The following is a 19,274-nucleotide window of genomic DNA, read 5'->3' as shown; positions in this document are numbered from 1 at the left end:
CAATTAATATTTTTTCAGTTTTGATATACAGGCAGTCCCCGGGTTACGTACAAGATAGGGACTGTAGGTTTGTTCTTAAGTTGAATCTGTATGTAAGTCGGAACTGGCGTCCAGATTCAGCCGCTGCTGAAACTGATCAGCGGCTGATTCCAGGAAGCCCGGGGCAGGGGCTTCCTGTAGTCAGCCACTGGTCATTTTCAGCAGCTGCTGACTTGGGGACACCTGGGGCAGAGCAGCTGGGGTGCTGCTGGGTTGGTCCAGTGGCGCCCAGAGCGGTGCTACAGGACCAACCGGCAGCGCCCCAGCTGCTGTACCACAGGCGTCCGGAGCAAAGCCGCGGAGCACGGGGGCAGCGGAACAGCCCAGACGCGCCGTGACTATCCTGCTGCCCTCAGGATCTGCGGCTTTGCTCTGCTCTGCTCCCCGCCCCCCTGGTCTGCACACCAGGGGGAGGGGGAGCAGAGCAGAGCAGAGCAGAGCAAAGCCGCGGAACACGCGGCCAGCTGACAGCCCAGACGCGTCTGGGCTGTCAGCTGGCTGCATGTTCCGCCGCTTTGCTTCCTCTCCCTGGTCTGCTGGATACCAGGGAGAGGAAGGGCCCCGTTCGTAACTGCGGATCCGACATAAGTCGGATCCGCGTAACTCGGGGACTGCCTGTATAGGAGGAAATGGGAAGTGCACAATACAAAGAATTACAACTTTTAAAAAATTTAAAATTAGCACTTTAAGTCTTGCTAATTGTTCATTTCCAACATTGCAATTCTAAAGATCATAGAGAAGTGAGATAAAACTCAATGCAAATATACAAACTAGGTTTTTGTCTATTCATGTACATGCCAATCTGAGAAAAGTTTTTGCTTTACTTTTCTATTCTTGAAATTAGCCAGGTGTTTTACATTTCCTTTTACAAGAATTATGCCATGACAGAAGGAACAGATGAAACCAACAAAATGGCAGGCACACAAGTCAATCAGAATAGACAACAAAATCCAGGTTTTTTTATTGGAGAGCATCCATGAAAAGACAACTATAATGAAAGTAAGCTTGAACTTACTTAGATTTTCATAAATTTAGTGATGGAAAAGTTATTTGCCAACAGTTACTATACAATATCAAGTTATTTGTGAATGACAGTACTTTTGGCATTGTGCAAGATACAAATGAACACGTTCCCTGACAAAAAAGACCTTGTAATTTAAACAGATTACAGTACTCAGGCCATAGTTTTCCTCTATAACCACAAATAAAAAAATGGGACTGTTGAAAAATAACTTACCAGAACCACTAATTCTGAGCTTGTAAATCTTTTCAGTTTTCCTTTTGTATTTAATAATTGTCTCAAGCAATTTATAAATTAGTATATTTAAGAGTTTTTAAAAGGAAACAAAATGGCTTAAATATATAAAGAAAAAAACCTAACTACTTACCAAAACCCTAAAAAAGTAGAGATATTCTGCAGCTCCTGAATAGTTGCCACATTCATACTGGAACTTTGCATACCTGTAGAGTGTGTCTAGGTACTCTTGTCTAAACTGAGAAGGAACACAATGTTTTTCTTCATTATGAAACACATTGTACAGCAATGGTAAAGTCACATTTAATTACAGATACACAAGTAGCTTGTAAAGAACTCCAGGATCTTTGGACACTAAGTGCAATGATAGCAGTGACTAAACAAACACGCATAAAGTAAAAATTACTTCATCCTTCACTCATTCTGCTGACTATAGCATGATACTAATATTAGAAGTATTACAATAACCAAGCATAATCCTAAGTATTAAGAATGCAATTAATATCTAGAATCCCTTGGTTTTGTAAGTTTATAATACATTTAGTTTGATTTACGCTTTTAAACATTTTTATATCTGAAGTTTCATGCATAAGCTACATTTAAACTAGTCAGATAGCCCAGAATACCATGTTCTTGATATTGCAAGACTGCTGGATTGAATATAATTTAGCCTGTTACTTTTACATATTTAATTACATAAAAATAAAAAAAGCTTACACCATGTTTGTCAGCTAGGTAATCAAAGAGCATTCGTCCATCCCTGTAATAAAAATAAATATCTGTAAGATTTCAGCTTTAAATTGACCATCACAAGTTACTGTGTTGTACTAACCCAAGCTATTAAAAAGGAACACAGTCTTCTTTAAAACTTCTTGAAGGAGGCTTATTGTACCACCAGGCTTATTGTACACGAGTACACACTAACATCCCTCCCCCTGCACTACTGCCTCAGAGAGGCAGCAGGGACAGGGCAAATGCCTTGCCCCTCTACTCCCCCCCCCCCATCTCTCATACAGAGGCAGAAGTGTGTGGGGGTAGAGGGGGTGCCAGCTGGCTCGGAAGGAGCCAGTATGTGTGGGGAGCCAGCTCAAAAAACAGTTAACCATGCAGGAGAGTCAGATTGGGACATGGAAGATTCTAGAATGAAAATTCACAGAATTTTCCTTCTCTCCCCCCTGCGTCAGTTGTTGCAGTGGTCTGTATCTACCAGGGATGGTAACCACGTAACCCAGGGTGGAGAACCCTTTTTGGGTTGGGAACCACTGATCCACAGAAAAATCAGTTGGGGGGGGGCGGTGAGGGGGGAGTAAGCAGGGGCTGGAGTGCCAGTGAGGTTTCCCCAATGCTGTGTAGGGTTGCCAGATGGTTTCAACCAAAATACTGGACACACTTGACTTGACATCACAATCTACATTACATCTTATTTAGAAAATACCGGACATTTATATTTCCTCATTTATATTTTCTCAATTTGTTTCCCAAACAGAAAGCTCAAATACTGGACTGTCTGGTTCAAAACCAGACACCTGGCAACCCTAATGCTGTGGGAGTGCATCCGTGAGTCCTGGAAGCTGGATCCAGGCAAGCCAGGTACCACATCTGGCCCCTGGGCCTTAGGTTCCCTACCCCGGTCTATCCAATGAAAATAAGTTTTATATGGCAGAGCCTGCAGCTAAGCCTCCTCAGGAGCAGGACCACCAGCCCTGCTCCCAGGGAAGAGGTTTCCCTGCTACAGAGAAGCTGCTTTCCCAGAAGCTGGGAAGCCAACCCTGCCAGCTGCACTTCCAGGAAGGCAGCTTCCCTGTTGCAGGGAAATCTCCTCCCTGGGAACTGGGCTAGAAGGGGCTGCCAGTTCCACTCTTGGGGAGGAGGCTTTCCTGTGGCAGTGAAGCCTCTTCCCCGGGAGCTGAGCAGGCAGTCCTTGCTTGCCCAGCTCCAGGAAGCGACTTCGCTGCCCAGCTGCTGTCAAGCCCCCTGCCAAGGAGCTGACTGAACATAACCTACACTATCAAAAGATAAGCATTAGCTTATCAGCTAAACAGTCGCTTAAACTCTAACCTCCCTATTACCTACCATAGTGGTCACCAACCACTAGATCAGGTTCTACCATTAGATCTTGGAGCCTCTGACAGGTGATCTTGACTGGTCTAGCCAGGAAGCTAGCAAGCGCTGGCATTTCAGTTGCCCCTCCCCTCCACTGTCATGCTGCTCCTGCTCTCTGCCTTGGGTCTGTCTCCCTCTCCCCCACCCAGGAGCCTCCTCTCCTGCTTGCTGTGCAGGGTGGGGGAGGGAGAAGAGGGGGTCACTGATGTCAGGGTGTCCCTCCTCCCTTCCTCTTCTGTACCCTCTCTCCACACTGAGAGAAGGGGACGGATGGAGCTTTGCTATTCAAATCTCTGTCACTCACACACAGTGTGTGTGTCTGTCATTCTCACAAACACCAATTGTCCTTCACTCTCATCTCCTGACCCAACACATACGTGGGGGATTGTTGTTACTTCTTTTACTGCTTGCAGAATGGGTTATTTTTGGTTTTTGACTGGTCCGTGCATTTCATGATTTTTATTTCTCTCTTATGCTTAAATTTTTGAGTAGTGAGTTCTAGAATGCCTAACCTGTTGTGGCTGGAGTCATTATCCCTATGGTAATTACTACTCCTGGAAGTGGCTGGCATGTCCCTGCAACCCCTGAGAAAGGCAGAACAGGGAGTCTCCACATGCTGCCCTTTCCTGCAGACACCACTTCTGCAGCTCCCATTGGTCAATAGGGGGAAACTGTGACCAGTAGAAGATGTGGGCTCAGTGCCTACAGATGAGGGGCAGCACATGCCAGCTGCTTTCAGCAGTGGTGCAGGGCCAGGGCAGGAATAAGGCTGCCTTAATCCCACTGCTCCTCCACCCAGAAGCCACCTCAGTTAAATAGTGCCCACCCAGTCTTCCTGAACCCCTCTTCCAGTCTTGAACCTCCTCTTACACCCAACCTTCTGCGCCAGAAACTCCCTGCACCCGTGTCCCCCTGCACTGAAACTCCTTCCTAGATTCTGCTCCCTGAAACGCCTCCTGGACCCCAATCCCTCACCCTAGGCTAAACTGGGAGCCCCTTCCACACTCCAAACCCCTTGGCTCAAGATCAGGGCCTGCACCCCAACCCTTTACCCATCTTGGTGAAAGTGAGTGAAGAGGGGGGAGGAAGGAGGATGGAGTGAGCAGGATAAGGCCTCGGAGAAGAGGTAGAGCAGGGGCAGGGACTCAGAGAAGGGGCGGGAAGGAAGTGAGGCAAGGGTATTTGGGTTTGAGGTAGATCTTACATTGCACTTAAATTGAAAAAGTGATCTTGTGGTTAAAAAGTTTAGAGACCACTGATCTACTATATATTTGGTATACAGCTTCCTCTTCTTGTCATTTAAAGCAACATAAGGGCTTGGCTGCAACCAGGAAAATGGGATATGACTGGAATGGGATGCTTCTCATAAAGCCGTACAGAAGAGAGACAGAAGCACCAGGCAGGTGACTGTGAGCAACAGTCACCAGTCCCTGGGCCAAAGCCCTGAAACAAATATACGAAAATCCTGTTAGGGGGAAGAATGCTTTATCTGTGAGTCTGAAACAGTCGGCAGGCACATGTCCTATATCCTTCCTGAAGGAAAACAGCTACTTCATGACCTCATATGGGATCCATGGAGCCTAGGAGAGGAAAGGACATAAGCACATCTGTCCAGGAAGGGAACGGACCGCACCGACTAAGCAGTGGAGATAAGAGTCATTTGTACCAGAAATCACAGCAACTGGTACCTCTTTCGCAGCTGACTACACAAGTAAAACAAATTGTGAAAGAGTGCTCTGATTCCTTCTTAAATGCCTCAACACTAATCTTGTCAACATACTGGCTGGGAGCAGGAATTTCTTCCTTCTCCGAGCTTCAGTGATTTAGGAGGCTCCAATGAAACTTTTCTGATTGCTCTGCAAACTATAGGAACAGGCGTCCACATCTAAGTGAGCAGGGGGGAGGGATGTAAAAATGTACCCCATATTCAGTGCCATTAATTCCAGCCTGGTCTCAGGGAAGGAAACTTTTGGGTGGCCTGCTCAACCATCTCAGCACGGACCTCATCCATATAGTAGCTCAGCGTTGAATTTATGTGACCTGTCCGTGAGGCAAGAGAGGAACACTTCAAAGCCTCCTCAGAAACTCAGAAAAAGAAATATATATTTAAGTTTTGCACTTTTGAGCAGAGAAACTTCAACACTTATGAAGCAACAGACATTTTGTTCAAAATCCCATAGAAGCTCTGCTACACAGAGTTCTAGAATCTGCCGTATGTGCTGTATGGAAGAAGAAAATTCTGGAGAGTTCCTCCAAGTCTAAAAACCAGACTCAAGGCAATAATCTGGTCAAGGATACCTACAGATATCATGCAGATGAGGAACGTGCCAGTGTGAAGCATGAGACATGGAAGGAACTTTGAATAATTTAAAAGTTTGAGTTAATAAAGCCCATTAAAAGCTCATATAGAGAGGGAAAAGATTAACCATTTCACCGGTAAGAGTCTTCATTCAAAAATGGGAACATCAGATTTTTCAAATACAAATTTAGTACTAATTAGTCTGTGTACTCCCCAGATTCTGAAAAAACATTGCTTAGTCAAGATCAATAAATTTATACAGTTTGACATCTACTATAAGCAGATAGTTAGGAAGAATAATGTTGGCAGATTCCAACTACAAGTTCCTCCTTTATGGGAAAAACCTTTGTTATGTATCTCTTGCGCTAACCTGGAAAACATTAGGCACCCAAGATTCTGGAAGGCCATTCCAATCACACATACCTGTGCTAATATATACATCAAAACTGAAACCTGTAGTAGTTAAAGAACCCTGATCAATTAAACTAGATAATAAAGACAGATCCCTTGAGCTCCCTCAAAGAAATCTCGTTTAGATTGGCCAAACTTCCAGATTTATAAAAACTCAGCACTCCCCTCTTCTTGAGTTCTCATGACTTTATTTTTCTTTGAACTGGTGGAGTGTCTCATGTTTTTGTTAAACTACCTCAGTGAAAGTTAAAGATGCCATTAAAAAAAAAAAAAGACATTTAGTGGGTGGGCTATATCCCTGTATGAAACAAGAAAACAGGAAGCTTCAACGTGTCACAGTACTCTGAAATGTTCATCTACATAATAGGGATGTAACAGTGTAGTTGATTAACCAATTAACTGATAGGCAAAAGCTTATGGGTTAATGCTATAGACTACACAAATTTCCCTCTCCCGTTCTCCCTCCAGCCCCCCCCCCCCCAAACCTCAGTACACTTTTTAGCAGGCTGGCCAGCAGCCCAGCTCAGTCCTGGCTCACGCTGGGTCCGGGACCTACCCCCACCGCAGCTCTGCATTTAAAGTGTACTAAGACCCAGGTGGGCAGGAAGCTCAGCTCAGCTCACTTCCAGCTTACACCACGTCCAGGAACTCAGACCCTGCCTGTCTCCTTATCAGAGGTAGCATCACAGGGCGACAGGCAGCCAGTCTGCGAGGGGAGCTGGTTTTTAAACTGGGTCCCCTCACGGACCAGCTCCTACCTGCCACCCTGTGTTGCTGCCTCTGATACAGAGGCAGCAGCGCAAAGTGGCAGGGGGCGTCTCGGAAGTAAGGCTGGAGTGCACTGGCTGTTGGGCCCGCCCCTGGGGACTATAGAATAGTCGACTAACCTTTGAGAATTCAAGAGGTTACTTGACTATTTAATTAACTGATATTTAACATCCCTACTACGTAAAATGGGTCTTCAGTACTGGCAAGTATCTCTTGTGAGGCTTTCCCAGGATACATAGAGTTTGAGTCTCAACTATGCCCAAAGCGAGCAGGAAACTGAACATAAGAGTTTCAATCCACCATATTCCATTGCCTCCTCTTCTGCCTCCCCTCTCAGAGGAGGCAGAATCAGTTCTCACACAGATTCCTCCTAGGCAAGGGAAGTTTTCCAGCACAAATTTCTGGCTGCTTTAAATTCAAAGTTGTGACTACCTGAAACATCTAAGCCAGTGGTCCCCAACATGGTGCCTGCGGGCGCATGGGGGGCGCTGTCCCCGGATGCACAGCTAATGTGCGGCCCCGCACCTGGACGCGCAGCTATGGGGGGCGCCGACCCCGGGCGCACGGCGAATTGGCAGTCCCACCCCCGGATGCGCGACACATGGGGTCGTTGACCCCGGGAACGAGGCGCGTGAGCGGCCCTGCCCCCGGGAGCCCAGCAACTCCAAAAGGTTGGGGACTACTGATCTAAGCAATAGACCTTGAAAAACGTAAGTCATTATGAATCCCCAACTTACTGTGTGCTAACTGATCTCAATAAGGCATTTTGAGTAACTGACAATCAAATCACTAGTCAGAAGACTTGCATAATGTCTAAAGACCTCACTTAATTACTGAAGATAGGCATATCCTATTGTACATGGTGTGAACTACTTTTTCCTAACTTGAAAACGAGGATATGAAGTGTTTTTAAATAAATCCCTATTGTGCACCCTGCAACAAAAGGTGGGAGAAGGCAACTAGAGTCTTTGGCTCTCAAACTAAATTTGTACAGGTTGTACCTCCCTTAACCAGGACTCCCTGGTACGTCAACATCCATGGTCCAGCAGGACCACATATGTTCTGGAACCACAGAGTCCTGGAATAGGGAGATCTGGCCGTGGAGCAGGAGGGCAGCCCTGGGGGCCAGTGACTCAGCTGATAGCCCCAACCCCGCGGCCACAGTGGGGCTAATGGGAGCTGGAGAGCTCCAGCCCAGGGAGCAATGGCTGGCTAGGAAGCAGACGAGTGGGCTGGACCCCCATCTAGAGGGAGTGGGGGGCTGTTTAGCACAGGGCAGGAGGAGAGGTCCAACCTGTATATATTCATGTAAGCATTTTCTAATATTATCTTGCTTTTGTACCAATACTTAATCATAGATCCCTACCTGAACAAGAGAATCTTTGTGTTGTCATTAGATATACCTTTCCATCCATGCAATAATGTGTGAGAGTTGAAGATAGCAAAAAGTGTCCATACAGTCTCATGATGTGTCTACATCATGAAGGAACATTTAAGCGGTCAGGTGCACTGGTGAGCTTCCAACAACAGAGACCCTGAAGGTTCCCTTTTCCTTCTTCAAACCCCATAGAAGGCACTACTCCAAAACCCATCTGGACCCACTTACCAGAGCAGCAAAGTTCTTCAAGTCATGCAGGAGATGTTAAGGCACAGCAGTCCCAACCTGTGCCACTTGGTGGAGTCAGAACCTTACCTAGACAAAGTAGAAGTCCTCCCAGGAACACAACCCCAGCCCTGTTCTCCTCCTCTTTCACTTCTGCCCCCACTATGCTCACCAGGACACCACCTCTGCCTCAACACATTCACTACTTCACAACACATTTTAGTGAATGATATTGTGAAGAAGTTATACTGAGAGTAGTTAGTTGCAATGAGTGTTGAAAGCTAAAGTTTTTACAACAAAAATCACAGCTCACAACTTTTTTTTTTTTTTACAGCCTTATAAATCTTTGCCGTGGTCCTGCAAGCGGATCCACGTGTTCATGTTGAGCTTCACTGAGATTAACAGGACTCCGTGTGGGTACAAGGGTACTACCACATAGATTTAGCTGCTGAAAAAAGACCTTAGTAATTAACTGCATATTTCAATGTTATTGTTCACTGTGGTGTCTTTGCAGGATGGGATCTAAGATGTTTAAGAAACAAGCACATTTCATGTAACACCATGTCAGAGTGGTTAAACACTGGAATAAATTGCCTAGGGAGGTTGTGGAATCTCCATCTGGAGATATTTAAGAGCAGGTTAGATAGACATCTATCAGGGATGGTCTAGACCAGTGGTTCTCAACTGTGGCCCATATGGCTCCCAGGGGCCACGCCCTACCTCTAGGGAGCCACATGGAAAAACCGGAACATTAGGTAAATTATGTACTTTTTTCCCAACTAACAGCGGCTCTGAGGGGGGCCACAGAGGTAAATGAGGCTCAGAAGTGGGCCATGAGCAAAAAAAAGGTTGAGAAACACTGGTCTAGACAGTACTGGGTCCTGCTGTGAGGGCAACAGACTGGTCTCGATGACCTCATGAGGTCCCTTCCAGTTCTAGTGTTCTATGATATAGGGATGTTAATTGTTTGTGTTTGTAATTGTCTAATCACTGAAAGTTTCAGTGGTTGCATGTTTACACTCAGGGGGGCAGGGAGGAATCAGTGCCTGCTTCTCCCCACCAGCATCAGCTCCTGCCTCTTCCACCTCCCTCCCTCCCCCCCGATCTCTGCAGCCTCTGAGGCAGGGGCAACAGAGCAGGGGACAAGTGGCTCCGTGGGAGCCAGTATGTGAGGGAAGCTGGCTTGAATGCTGTCTTCCCACGTGTACCAGCTCCTGCCACCTCTCCTCCAACGCATTTCTTCCTCTGATACAGAAGCAGGAGCGACAAGGGGAAAGCGGCTCGGTGGGAACCAGCTTCTATATGCCCGTCCGCCTATCTTCCCCCCCCCCCCCCCCCCCGATACAGAGGCAGCAACATGGGGGGTGGGGGGGAGAAAGGAGACAGTCGACTCAGCAGGAGCCAGCTTGAAAGCCCTTTTCCCCACGTACACTGCCTCCTGCCTATCTTTTCTCCTGTGCTGGTGCCTCTGTATCAGAGGCAGCAGACAGGTGAGGGAGAAAAGAGGTGCATGTAACCGTGCAGGTTAACTGATGAGCCCAGACTTATTGGTTAACCATGTAAACACTAACATACCCTATATGAAAGTAAGATAAGGAGAATACTTGTGCTTTCCTTACTGGTGATTATATTAATTACATTTTATGCCCAGAAATATTTTAACAACTCAAAATTATTCAGAGTATTGAAAGGATATCTTGCCATTTCGTCCATGCCATAAGTACAGTAGACTTCCGATAATCCAGAACCTTTGGGACCTAAGTGGTGCCCGATTATTGGATATGCTGGACTATCAAGAGGTACTATAAGATGGTGTTATGTGTTTTTAATATATATAGTATATACTGTATAGAAAGTGTTAACAACCCTTTTTATTGTAGCACAAGCACTGTCCAGCATCACACAATGCCAGTGGCAGACTGACTCGGTCCCGTCTGGTTTCGCTTGGTACAGCTGATGCCGCTGGTGCCTTCTGACTCGTTTTTTGCCAAAGTTCATTCACTAGGCTCTTGCCATTTTGATGCCATACAATTGGATGCCAGACTATTGGAGTTTTACTGTACTACAAATATTAAGACGTTGCAAAGATATGCTGCACTAAAAGATTTCCAGGGGCCAATTTCAGGTATTGGCATTTTCTGAACCTCTAAAATTAGCTCAGGTTTTGCATATATTGCACTAAGGAGAAAACAGACTGCAATTCTCACCTCTTGAACTAACAGACCTATTAAATATCAGAGGGATAGCCGTGTTAGTCTGAATCTGCAAAAGCGACGAGGAGTCCTGTGGCACCTTATAGACTAATAGGTTTTGCAGACCTATTAAACTGTCTCAAGTGGCTCATATTTCTAGTTGTTAAAGAAATTACTTTTGCTATCCTGAAAGTGATTACAGCCAATTATGTGCCTGGAAGTATGGTACTTCCACATTCTACTTAGAAGGTATTATGTGAAAAGAGCAGAAAATTAACATGGGCTTGGGCTTTTTAGGGGTGTTTTCAAAGGCTTTCTAACCTATTCCATCACCTAAACACAAACAATATTTATATTATGATAAAACATTTCTTAGTAGACGATTTCCTTTTATTTTATTTCTATATTTGAGTAACTAATTGAATAGGCAATAGGATTTCCATCGACTAGTTGATAAGAACTTCCGTGTTCTGCCTTTGAAATGTATAAGAGCTCAAGCGGGGGCTCTTGTGCAATTCAAAGTTGCAACACAGTGGAACCCAGGGGACTCTTCTACATTTCAAAGTTGGCTGCCGCTGTGCCCCCCCCCCCCAAAGCTGGGAGGCACCAGCTTTTAGGATGGCTCCCTCCAGCACCCGCTCCTCTCCCCACACCGTTGCTGCCTCTTTGTGATAGAGGCGCAAGAGGGCAGGAGCCACTAGTCATTAGTGTGTCTACTATCCGAGAAGCTTTTGCTTATCAGATAGTCGACTGATTGCTTACATCCCTATATTTAACCATGTTGGAGGTCAATATTCTGAATTGTAAGCTAAGTCTCTCAGAAACATGGAGACATTACTAATGAGAAGCATAACATGATCATATGGATAACCAAGACATCATAGCATACATATTAACACCTGGCACAGAAAACAGAATAAAAGATTGTGCAGCTTCAAACTGACACTGCTTAATTAGAAAGCCTGTTTAAACTGGTCCAGCAAAGCATTCGGGATAATTCCTACAATGTTTACAATATTAAAGAAAATATTACCTAGTGGACTGCATCTGTCTTGTAGTTTCTGGATCTTCAAACATCTTGACAATTGGCTCAGTTTCTAACTGAAGCTGTTTCAACTGTGCAACAACAGCAGTCCTCTTTTCACGTAAAGCTAAAAAAATACAATGTAAAGTTAAAATCTTATCAGGCAGCCTGTAGTTATCTAATATAAAATCAGCTGGAATACAGAACATTCTGGCATCCAGAAACCTCAGCTCATTTTTGCCTTCAGTCAAATCACAAACTGCCACAATGATTAATAAAGAAGTATAGGAGTGTGATGTAATTAATGCCTAACACGGATTTATGGAAAATAGATCCTGCCAAACTATCTTTGTTTTTTTTGGTGAATTGTAAGCTTAGCTGATAAAGGTAATAGTACTGAAGTAACACTTTTTCTGTACAGCATGTGATTTGATGCCATATACTGGATTTTGATCAAGAAACAGAATGATAAATTAACATGGTAATAATTAAATCAACCAAAAGCTAATTATCAGGGCTCGACAAATAAAACAATCTACTCGCCATAGGCGAATAGAAGAGCCAGGTTCGGGCGATCTGTACACGCGCAGAACCATCTGCACATGCGCAGATTGCTGGACAGCGCAGCTGGCGAGCGGGGCTCGCTGCGGTTCGGTGAGCCCTGCTAATTAGTATGTTGTGGAATCCCACAGGTATCAGTTCTTGGCCTTATGCTTTTTATCAATCTGGAAGAAAATAAAATCATCAAGGGTTAAGTTTGCAAGGGACACAAAAATGGAGGGAATAATAAATAATGAAGAAAACAGGTCACTGATACAGAGTGAAACTGGCCCCAAGCACACAATATGCACTTTTAATATAGCTAATTATACACATATAGCGGTAGGAATAAAGAACATAGGGGATGCTTACAGGATTGCAGAGTCTATCCTGGAAAGGAGTAACTGGAAAGAAATTGGGGTTTATAGGTAACGCATTTGTGGGATGCACAAACAGGGAAGTCTTAAGTAGGAATTAGGGATATTAAGGACTAGTTGCTTCCTACCCGCCCACACACCCAAGGGTGCTCCTGTTGATCACAGTACTCAGATAGAGGTCCCAGGCTCCAAGCGGCACTGTCACTTTGAAAAGCTGGGGGAGAGGGGAAGGGAGCCCGGGATCTGCTGGGGACTCTCCAGCTAACCCCGAGCTCAGTGCAGTGCTGCCACTTTAAAATGCCGGGTGGAGCCCGGGATCAGCTAAGGACTCCCAAAGAAAACCCCGGGCTCCAAACAGAGTGCTAGCTTTGAAATGTACAGGAATCCTCAGCAGGGACTTTTGTGTATTTCAAAGTGGAAGCACCCGGAGTCAGCAGGACTTCCTGCTGGTCCTGGGCGCCGCACTGCGTTCCAACTTTGAAATGCACAAGAGCCCCCGCTGGGACTCTTGTACATTTGAAAAGCAGAACACAGAAGTGCCTATTGACTAGTCAATGGAAATTCCATCGAATACTCGATTAGTATATGAATGGCTAGTTAACATCTCTAGTAGGAATAGAAGCCATTTTACCTCTGGACAGTATTTAATATTTGGCTCTTCAGACTAGCTGAGAAATGATGCAATGTCTGCAAGTTGAAGCTAGACAAATTCCAGCTGGAACTAAGGCCACATCTATAGTAATGGGAAGATTGACTCTGCCACAGTTGATCCTCTGGAGTTTGATTTAACGGGTTTAGTAAACATCCATATATTGAAGACTGAAGGTGCTCCTGTTGATCACAGAACTCCTTGCTGTTCCAAGGAGAAGGGAAGTTGACGGGAGACCTCCAGCAGTGGGAACAGTGTCAAAGTTCAGCTTAAGGTACATCAACTCCAGCTAAAAAGATGTGTTTTAGGACTGGGGAAGTTTATGGCCTGTATTATATAGAAAAAATCAGACCAAATAACAACACTGGTCCCTTTTGACCCTGGAATCTAGGGTTCATTTTACAAGTGCCTAGCTTAATTTAAAAAAACACTCTCTATGGAAGAGTTTTGCAGCCCAATCATGAACTTAAATGGCTTCTCATCCATCATGAAGAAAAAAAACTGTATTTTAGATAGGGTTGTTTGCTTCTGATAAAGTTGTGAAGGTGAAAAGAAATGCAAGGGAAGATGCTACATATATTTAAGGGGAATGGAATGGAACGTGTATGAAAAAATGTACACAAATCTGGCTAGATTCTTGTTCAGCAAGCACTCTGACAGAAAACTTGTGTGGAAAGAAGATGCTTGTAAAACGGCTAATCTGCAAAATTACCTTCAAACTGGTAGAAATAGTTTTACATCTACTACTGTTTTACATCTAATGCTACCATGTATGACAGAGAAAGCATTTAAATATCAACTTGAAGAAAAATGCTTTGGAGCTCAGAACAACCCAAGTTTGGGAAGAATCAGGCATTTGAGTATAAAACAGGTATAAAAGAAATGTTGTATTGTAAATTATCACAATATAGTAGTATCACTAAATAGCTATCAAATTGTCAAGAATATAAAATAGTTTAGTGTCAAGACTATATCACATGCTCTAGTAAATGTAAACAAAAGGATAATTTTGGGGAAATGCATAAAAAAATGTATGTAGCATAGCTGGTTGTGTATAGAATGCAGAGGTTTGCCAGCAACCAAACTTATTCCCTCAGCTTTCTTCCAGCTATGAACTCAAACCTCAAGAAATCATTCCTACATATATGCAAGCTATTTAAGTGAAACAAAATTATTCAACTACAGGTTGAACCTTTCTAGTCCGGCACTCTCTGGTCCAGCAACACGTATGGTCTGGCATGATTTCAGTTAGCTGCATATCCACTTATTATGGGTGTGATCAAGTTTCCTGCAGTCCCACAAAGTTTGTTTACAGCCACCAGTCCAAGCTCAGTGTTTTGTACCAGTGGTTCCCAAACTTTGTTATACTGCAAACCGGCAAACCCATTCACAAACTTTTCGCGGACAGGTAACATTTTATTTGCATATTCATTGAGCAAATAATGAATGTACCAATAAAATGCTGTCTGTTCCTCTGGCCCAAAGCCAGCCCCTTGCTTCTCCACCCAACAGCTCGACCCCACCTTTGCACTCCTCAGAGCCAAGCTGTTCCCTCTACGGAGTGTGGCCATTACTGCCATGTGGACAGGGGGGAGCAGCCTTTGGCACATGGTCCCTTCTCCTTCGTGACCCCGCCTGTCCCAAGTGCTTCTCGTACCCCATGAGTACTGGCGGGGGAATGGGGGGGAAGAGGGGAGGAAGCAAGGAGGTCCAACCACCACCTTACCTGGGTGAAAGGCTATGAACTCAAACCTCAAGAAACCACCTCGTGTTCTGCCTCCTCCAGCCGCCGCCTCAGCCACAGCATTGGGCAAAATCAGCCACAGAGACAACTGTTTTTAACAACAACAACAAAACTAGGGGTCCTGCATTTTGCTTCAGCTACCCCAGACTAACATGGCTACATTTCTATCACTAGGGATAGTTTTGAGACAGTAAAATTGACAGTTGTTTGACAAGATTGTTATTCAAGCTGTGATTTTAGAACTGATTGCAAAATCCACAGATCCACTTATGACCAAGCTTACCATGAGGAATCTCATCTGAATAAAGGTTTTTGTACACATCCATAGCAAAATCCACCATGTTGGTATCACTAAGAAGGTCCAATTTTCCTTGAAGTAATTCTTTTTCATTGTATATCTGAAAAAAATAAGTTAAATGATTTCTTGTGACACAGTGAACAGCTCTTTATAAGGACTTAAAAATAGCTCTGCCTATTTACGAATAAGGTGACGATAACAGAACCTTATATTTTACATTAAGTAAACTCTCCACAATTCTTTCCCACAAGCAGAAGACGCCATGGCAGTGGTCACCAACCAGTGGAACAAAATCTACTGGTAGATCCTGGAAACTCAGGAAGGTGATCCTCACTAGTTTGGCCAGGAGACTGTCAAGCGCTGTCACTTCAACTGCCCTTCCCTCACTGCCATGCTGCTCCTGCCCTCTGCCTTGGAGCTGTCCCGTGGAGTCTCTTTGCTGTGAAGGGCAGGCGAGCCAGATGATGTCAGGGTGTCCCCCTCCCACAACCTTGTACCCATCTCTACAGAGGGGGGAAAAACAACACAACAGGGCTTGGGATGAAGGAAGCTTGCTAGAAACAGTGCCTAAGGCTGAACATGTTCGGCATACATAAAGGAGCAATTTGAATCTCTGTCCCTGGGCCTCTCCTGTACTCAAACTTTCTCCCAGAGCCTGTACCTCAACCTCTGCCCCAGCTTGGTGAAAGTGAGTGAGGATGGGGGAGGAACAGACAGAGTGAGCAGGGCAGGGCCTCAGAGAGGGAATGGAGCCTTAGAGAAGAGGTAGGACAAGGATATTTGGATTTGAGGTAGATCCTGAATTGCACTTAAATTAAAAAATGATCTTGTGCTTAAAAAGATTGGAGACCACTGCTCTATAGGATATTTGTATGTCCTATGGTGGGAACATGGAGTCTTGTACATTGCACTGTAGTAAAATGTTAAATATTTTAACATCAACGAATATTCTGCTCTATGACCTTTAACATTATACCTGGCTTGATCATTTACATTCAGTAAGAACCACATGGCTGAAGCGTGATAAATCCAATGGAAATATTACACTAATTTTTAAGTAAAGTATGTATGGCTATAGACTAAATTAATGCAGACAGATGACCACAGAAAGCAGTGGGGGGGCTGAGGCAGGGCAGACAAGGTCTACCACTGCCGTGGTCTTACCCCCACCCCCAGGCAATGTCTACACTGGCAGCATCTTGTGCAAGAAAAGAAGCCTTGCGCAAGAAAAGAAGCCTTGCGCAAGAAAAGAAGCCTTGCGCAAGAAAACATCCACGCTGCCATGTGTGAGCTGTGCTGGACGCTCTCTTGCGCAAGAAAGCTCTGATGACCATTTTAGCCATAGGGCTTTCTTGTGCAAGAAATTCCTGCTGAGCGTCCACACTGCCCCCTTGCACAAGAGCTCCTCCGCAAAAGGGCTTACACCTGTTAAAAAAGAACGTAGCTCTTCCGCAAGAAGCCCTCTCTTACCACGCCATACTGTAAATTTCCTTGCGCAAGAGCAGGCGGGCAGTATGGACACACTGTGGATTCTTGCGCAAGAACGGCCATAGTTGCACAAGAAGCCGGGAGTGTAGACATAACCAGAGACAGTACTCTAGGTTAATTCATAGGAAGGTTAAGGCAGCAGTCACGGAGGCGCGGCGCCCCCAAAATGTGGGGTCTGACTCTGTTTTGATGATTCTTTGTCACAAACAGTCAAAATCTAACAAAGTGGGTCTTTGCCCACGAAAGCTTATGCTCCTACACTTCAGTTAGTCTATAAGGTGCCACAGGACTCCTCGCGGCTTTAGTCAAAAACTAAGTAAAACTGAATTCACTGGAACAGCCTGTCCAGCTTGTTGAATTCTCCCCCTCCCTCCCGAACACTGAATTCTAATAAAGTGTAATGGATTCTTTCTTTTTACAAAAACCATGTTTGCCTCTTCCCTAACAAATTATGTCCCTCTATGTGTAGATACATCAGTTTAAGCCTCAGAGCCACCAGGTTCTTCAAGAACACTAGAAGGTTTACAGGAGACAAACTATGGTGGTAAGAAAAGTCTCCCCTGCCTAGGGAGCGATGGAAGAGCGGAGACAAGCCGATACAAGGGCAGCTCCGCGAGGTTTGGCGGCAAGTCCCTTGTCTCACGGTGGGGGAAACTTCCCCCAATCCGCCACGTGTGGGGACGGGGCCCAAGCCGCGGGCAGCTGAGGAAGGATCCCCGCCCTGCCCCTGTGAGGAAAGGGGCCCCAAGTCTGCCGTGGGTGGGCGGGGAAAGATTCCTCCTCCCCGCATCCGGCCTGCGAGCAGCTGGGGCAGGCCCAGGCAGGGGCTTCACGAACACCCTGCGCACCGCCGGCTCGTGACGCTGCCTGTGCGACAGGCCCCGCGGGGAGGCCGAAGGCAGCCGGGCGGCTCCGGGCCTCGTTACCGCTCTCCCCGCTGGCTGGTTTCCGCCTCCCACGTGCCAGCTGCGAGCCCGCGAGGGGCGGGCCCGGTCTCCACGTACCTCCTTGACGGACAGGAACTCGAGCAGCGGGAAGACCAGGTGCCGGTCCAAGAAGTGCGCGATGCGGGTGGTCAGGTCGTACTCCGCCATCTTGGGAAAAGGAGGGGCGGGGCCGCAGCCGCCCCGCTTCCCCCCACGCGCACGGACGCGCACAGCGACGCGGCTACGACGCCGTCGCGAGAAGGACGGAGGGAAAAGGCGTGGTCTGGGGGGAAGAGAGCGCGCGTGCGTGGCGTGGCGTGACGTGACAGCGAGAGGGCGCGGGGCTGTGCGCGTGCGTGCGGAGATGGCCCGAGCCGCGCGTGCGAGTCTGGCTGAGGGCTGGCAGCCAGTCGGAGTTCTAAAGAAGCTTCGTGTCCTTTCCTACGTCGTGCGCGCGCTGCGCGTGGCTTGACTCAGCGTGGCCGGAGCCGCTCAGCGGTGTGGCCCTGTCCGGGGCTTCCCCACCTACAAGCTGCTCTGGCTGCATTGAAACCCCTCCCTTGGCCCCCTGAGTTGCATGGCACGTGCAGGCCCCTACGCAGGCATTGCCCGGGGAGGGGGGGGTCTTTTTTGGTAAATGTGGACCACTGTTTGTTTTAAATATAAAGTTCAAAATAGGCACCTAATGAGTTTAGATAAGAGAGGTTAATGAAAAACTTGAGTGGAAACTGATGGGTAAAGTGATTTTGTTATGCTAGACATTTATACTGCAATAAAGATTTTATAGAAATTACCTTCTGGGATCTTCCCATCATATTGTAAATGAAAAACCATATTGCAAAATATTGCAGTCTCCCTCTCTGGTTGCCCAGGAAGGCTGGGGAAGAGTCAGACTGTGGCTGGCTAGGCTGCCTGGCCTGACCTGTGGGAGGGACTGGTGGCTACCCAGTCTCCTGCCAGAGCAGCAGAGCCCTGCCCCTCTACGGGAGGGCTACGTCTAGCCTGGCATGATTTTCTGCAAGTGCTTTAAAAGGAAAAGTTTTCTGTTAAAAGCATTTGCGGAAAAGAGCGTCTAGTTTGTCACGGACGCTTTTCCACAAAAGCACTTTTTGAGGAAAAGTGTCCGTGCCAATCTAGACATGCTTTTTTGTGCAAACCAAATCGGAGCTGTCTACACTGGCCCTTTTGCGCAGAAGGACTTTTGCCCAAACGGAAGCAGCACAGTATTTCCGCAAGAAGCACTGATTTCTTACATGAGATCGTCAGTGTTCTTGCCGTAATTCAAGTGGCCAGCTGTCACATTACCTAATTTGAGGGAAGCAGCCAGATCGCTGCTGCACCCCTAGGTGGGGGTGGTGGCTCCAGAAAATGGTATAAAAGGGGGCCATGTGGGGTGCTGAATAGAAGCTTATTATCTGATAATCCTATGTAAGATATTTATGTGGTTGTATAATGTCTGTGTGTGTAGTTAGGAATCTGTAGTCTGTGTGGATACTGAATATTTCTCTGAATGTGGTTGAGCATTGGGCAGAGCCTGGCCTATGGACATGCTAATCAT

General features: G+C 46.1%; 1 protein-coding gene across 1 annotated transcript in view; it reads right to left on the bottom strand.

Annotated features, from left to right (window-relative positions):
* Positions 1-17,953, bottom strand: part of EIF3E (eukaryotic translation initiation factor 3 subunit E) — a 57,359-nt gene extending 39,406 nt beyond the window's left edge. Inside the window, exons 1-5 of the mRNA XM_006113017.4 lie at positions 17,795-17,953; positions 15,288-15,402; positions 11,704-11,821; positions 2,012-2,054; positions 1,428-1,532 (exon numbers count right to left, since the gene is read on the bottom strand). Of these exons, the coding sequence (XP_006113079.1) occupies positions 1,428-1,532; positions 2,012-2,054; positions 11,704-11,821; positions 15,288-15,402; positions 17,795-17,884 (471 nt within the window). The 5' untranslated portion in view covers positions 17,885-17,953. The remainder of the gene's footprint in view (positions 1-1,427; positions 1,533-2,011; positions 2,055-11,703; positions 11,822-15,287; positions 15,403-17,794) is intronic.
* Between the last annotated feature and the right edge of the window lie 1,321 nt (positions 17,954-19,274).

This window comes from Pelodiscus sinensis, chromosome 2, assembly GCF_049634645.1.
Source record: "Pelodiscus sinensis isolate JC-2024 chromosome 2, ASM4963464v1, whole genome shotgun sequence".
In the NCBI taxonomy this organism is placed as follows: domain Eukaryota; kingdom Metazoa; phylum Chordata; order Testudines; family Trionychidae; genus Pelodiscus; species Pelodiscus sinensis.
Note: the sequence above shows the minus strand (reverse complement) of the source record. Positions and strands in the feature narration are given on the sequence as shown.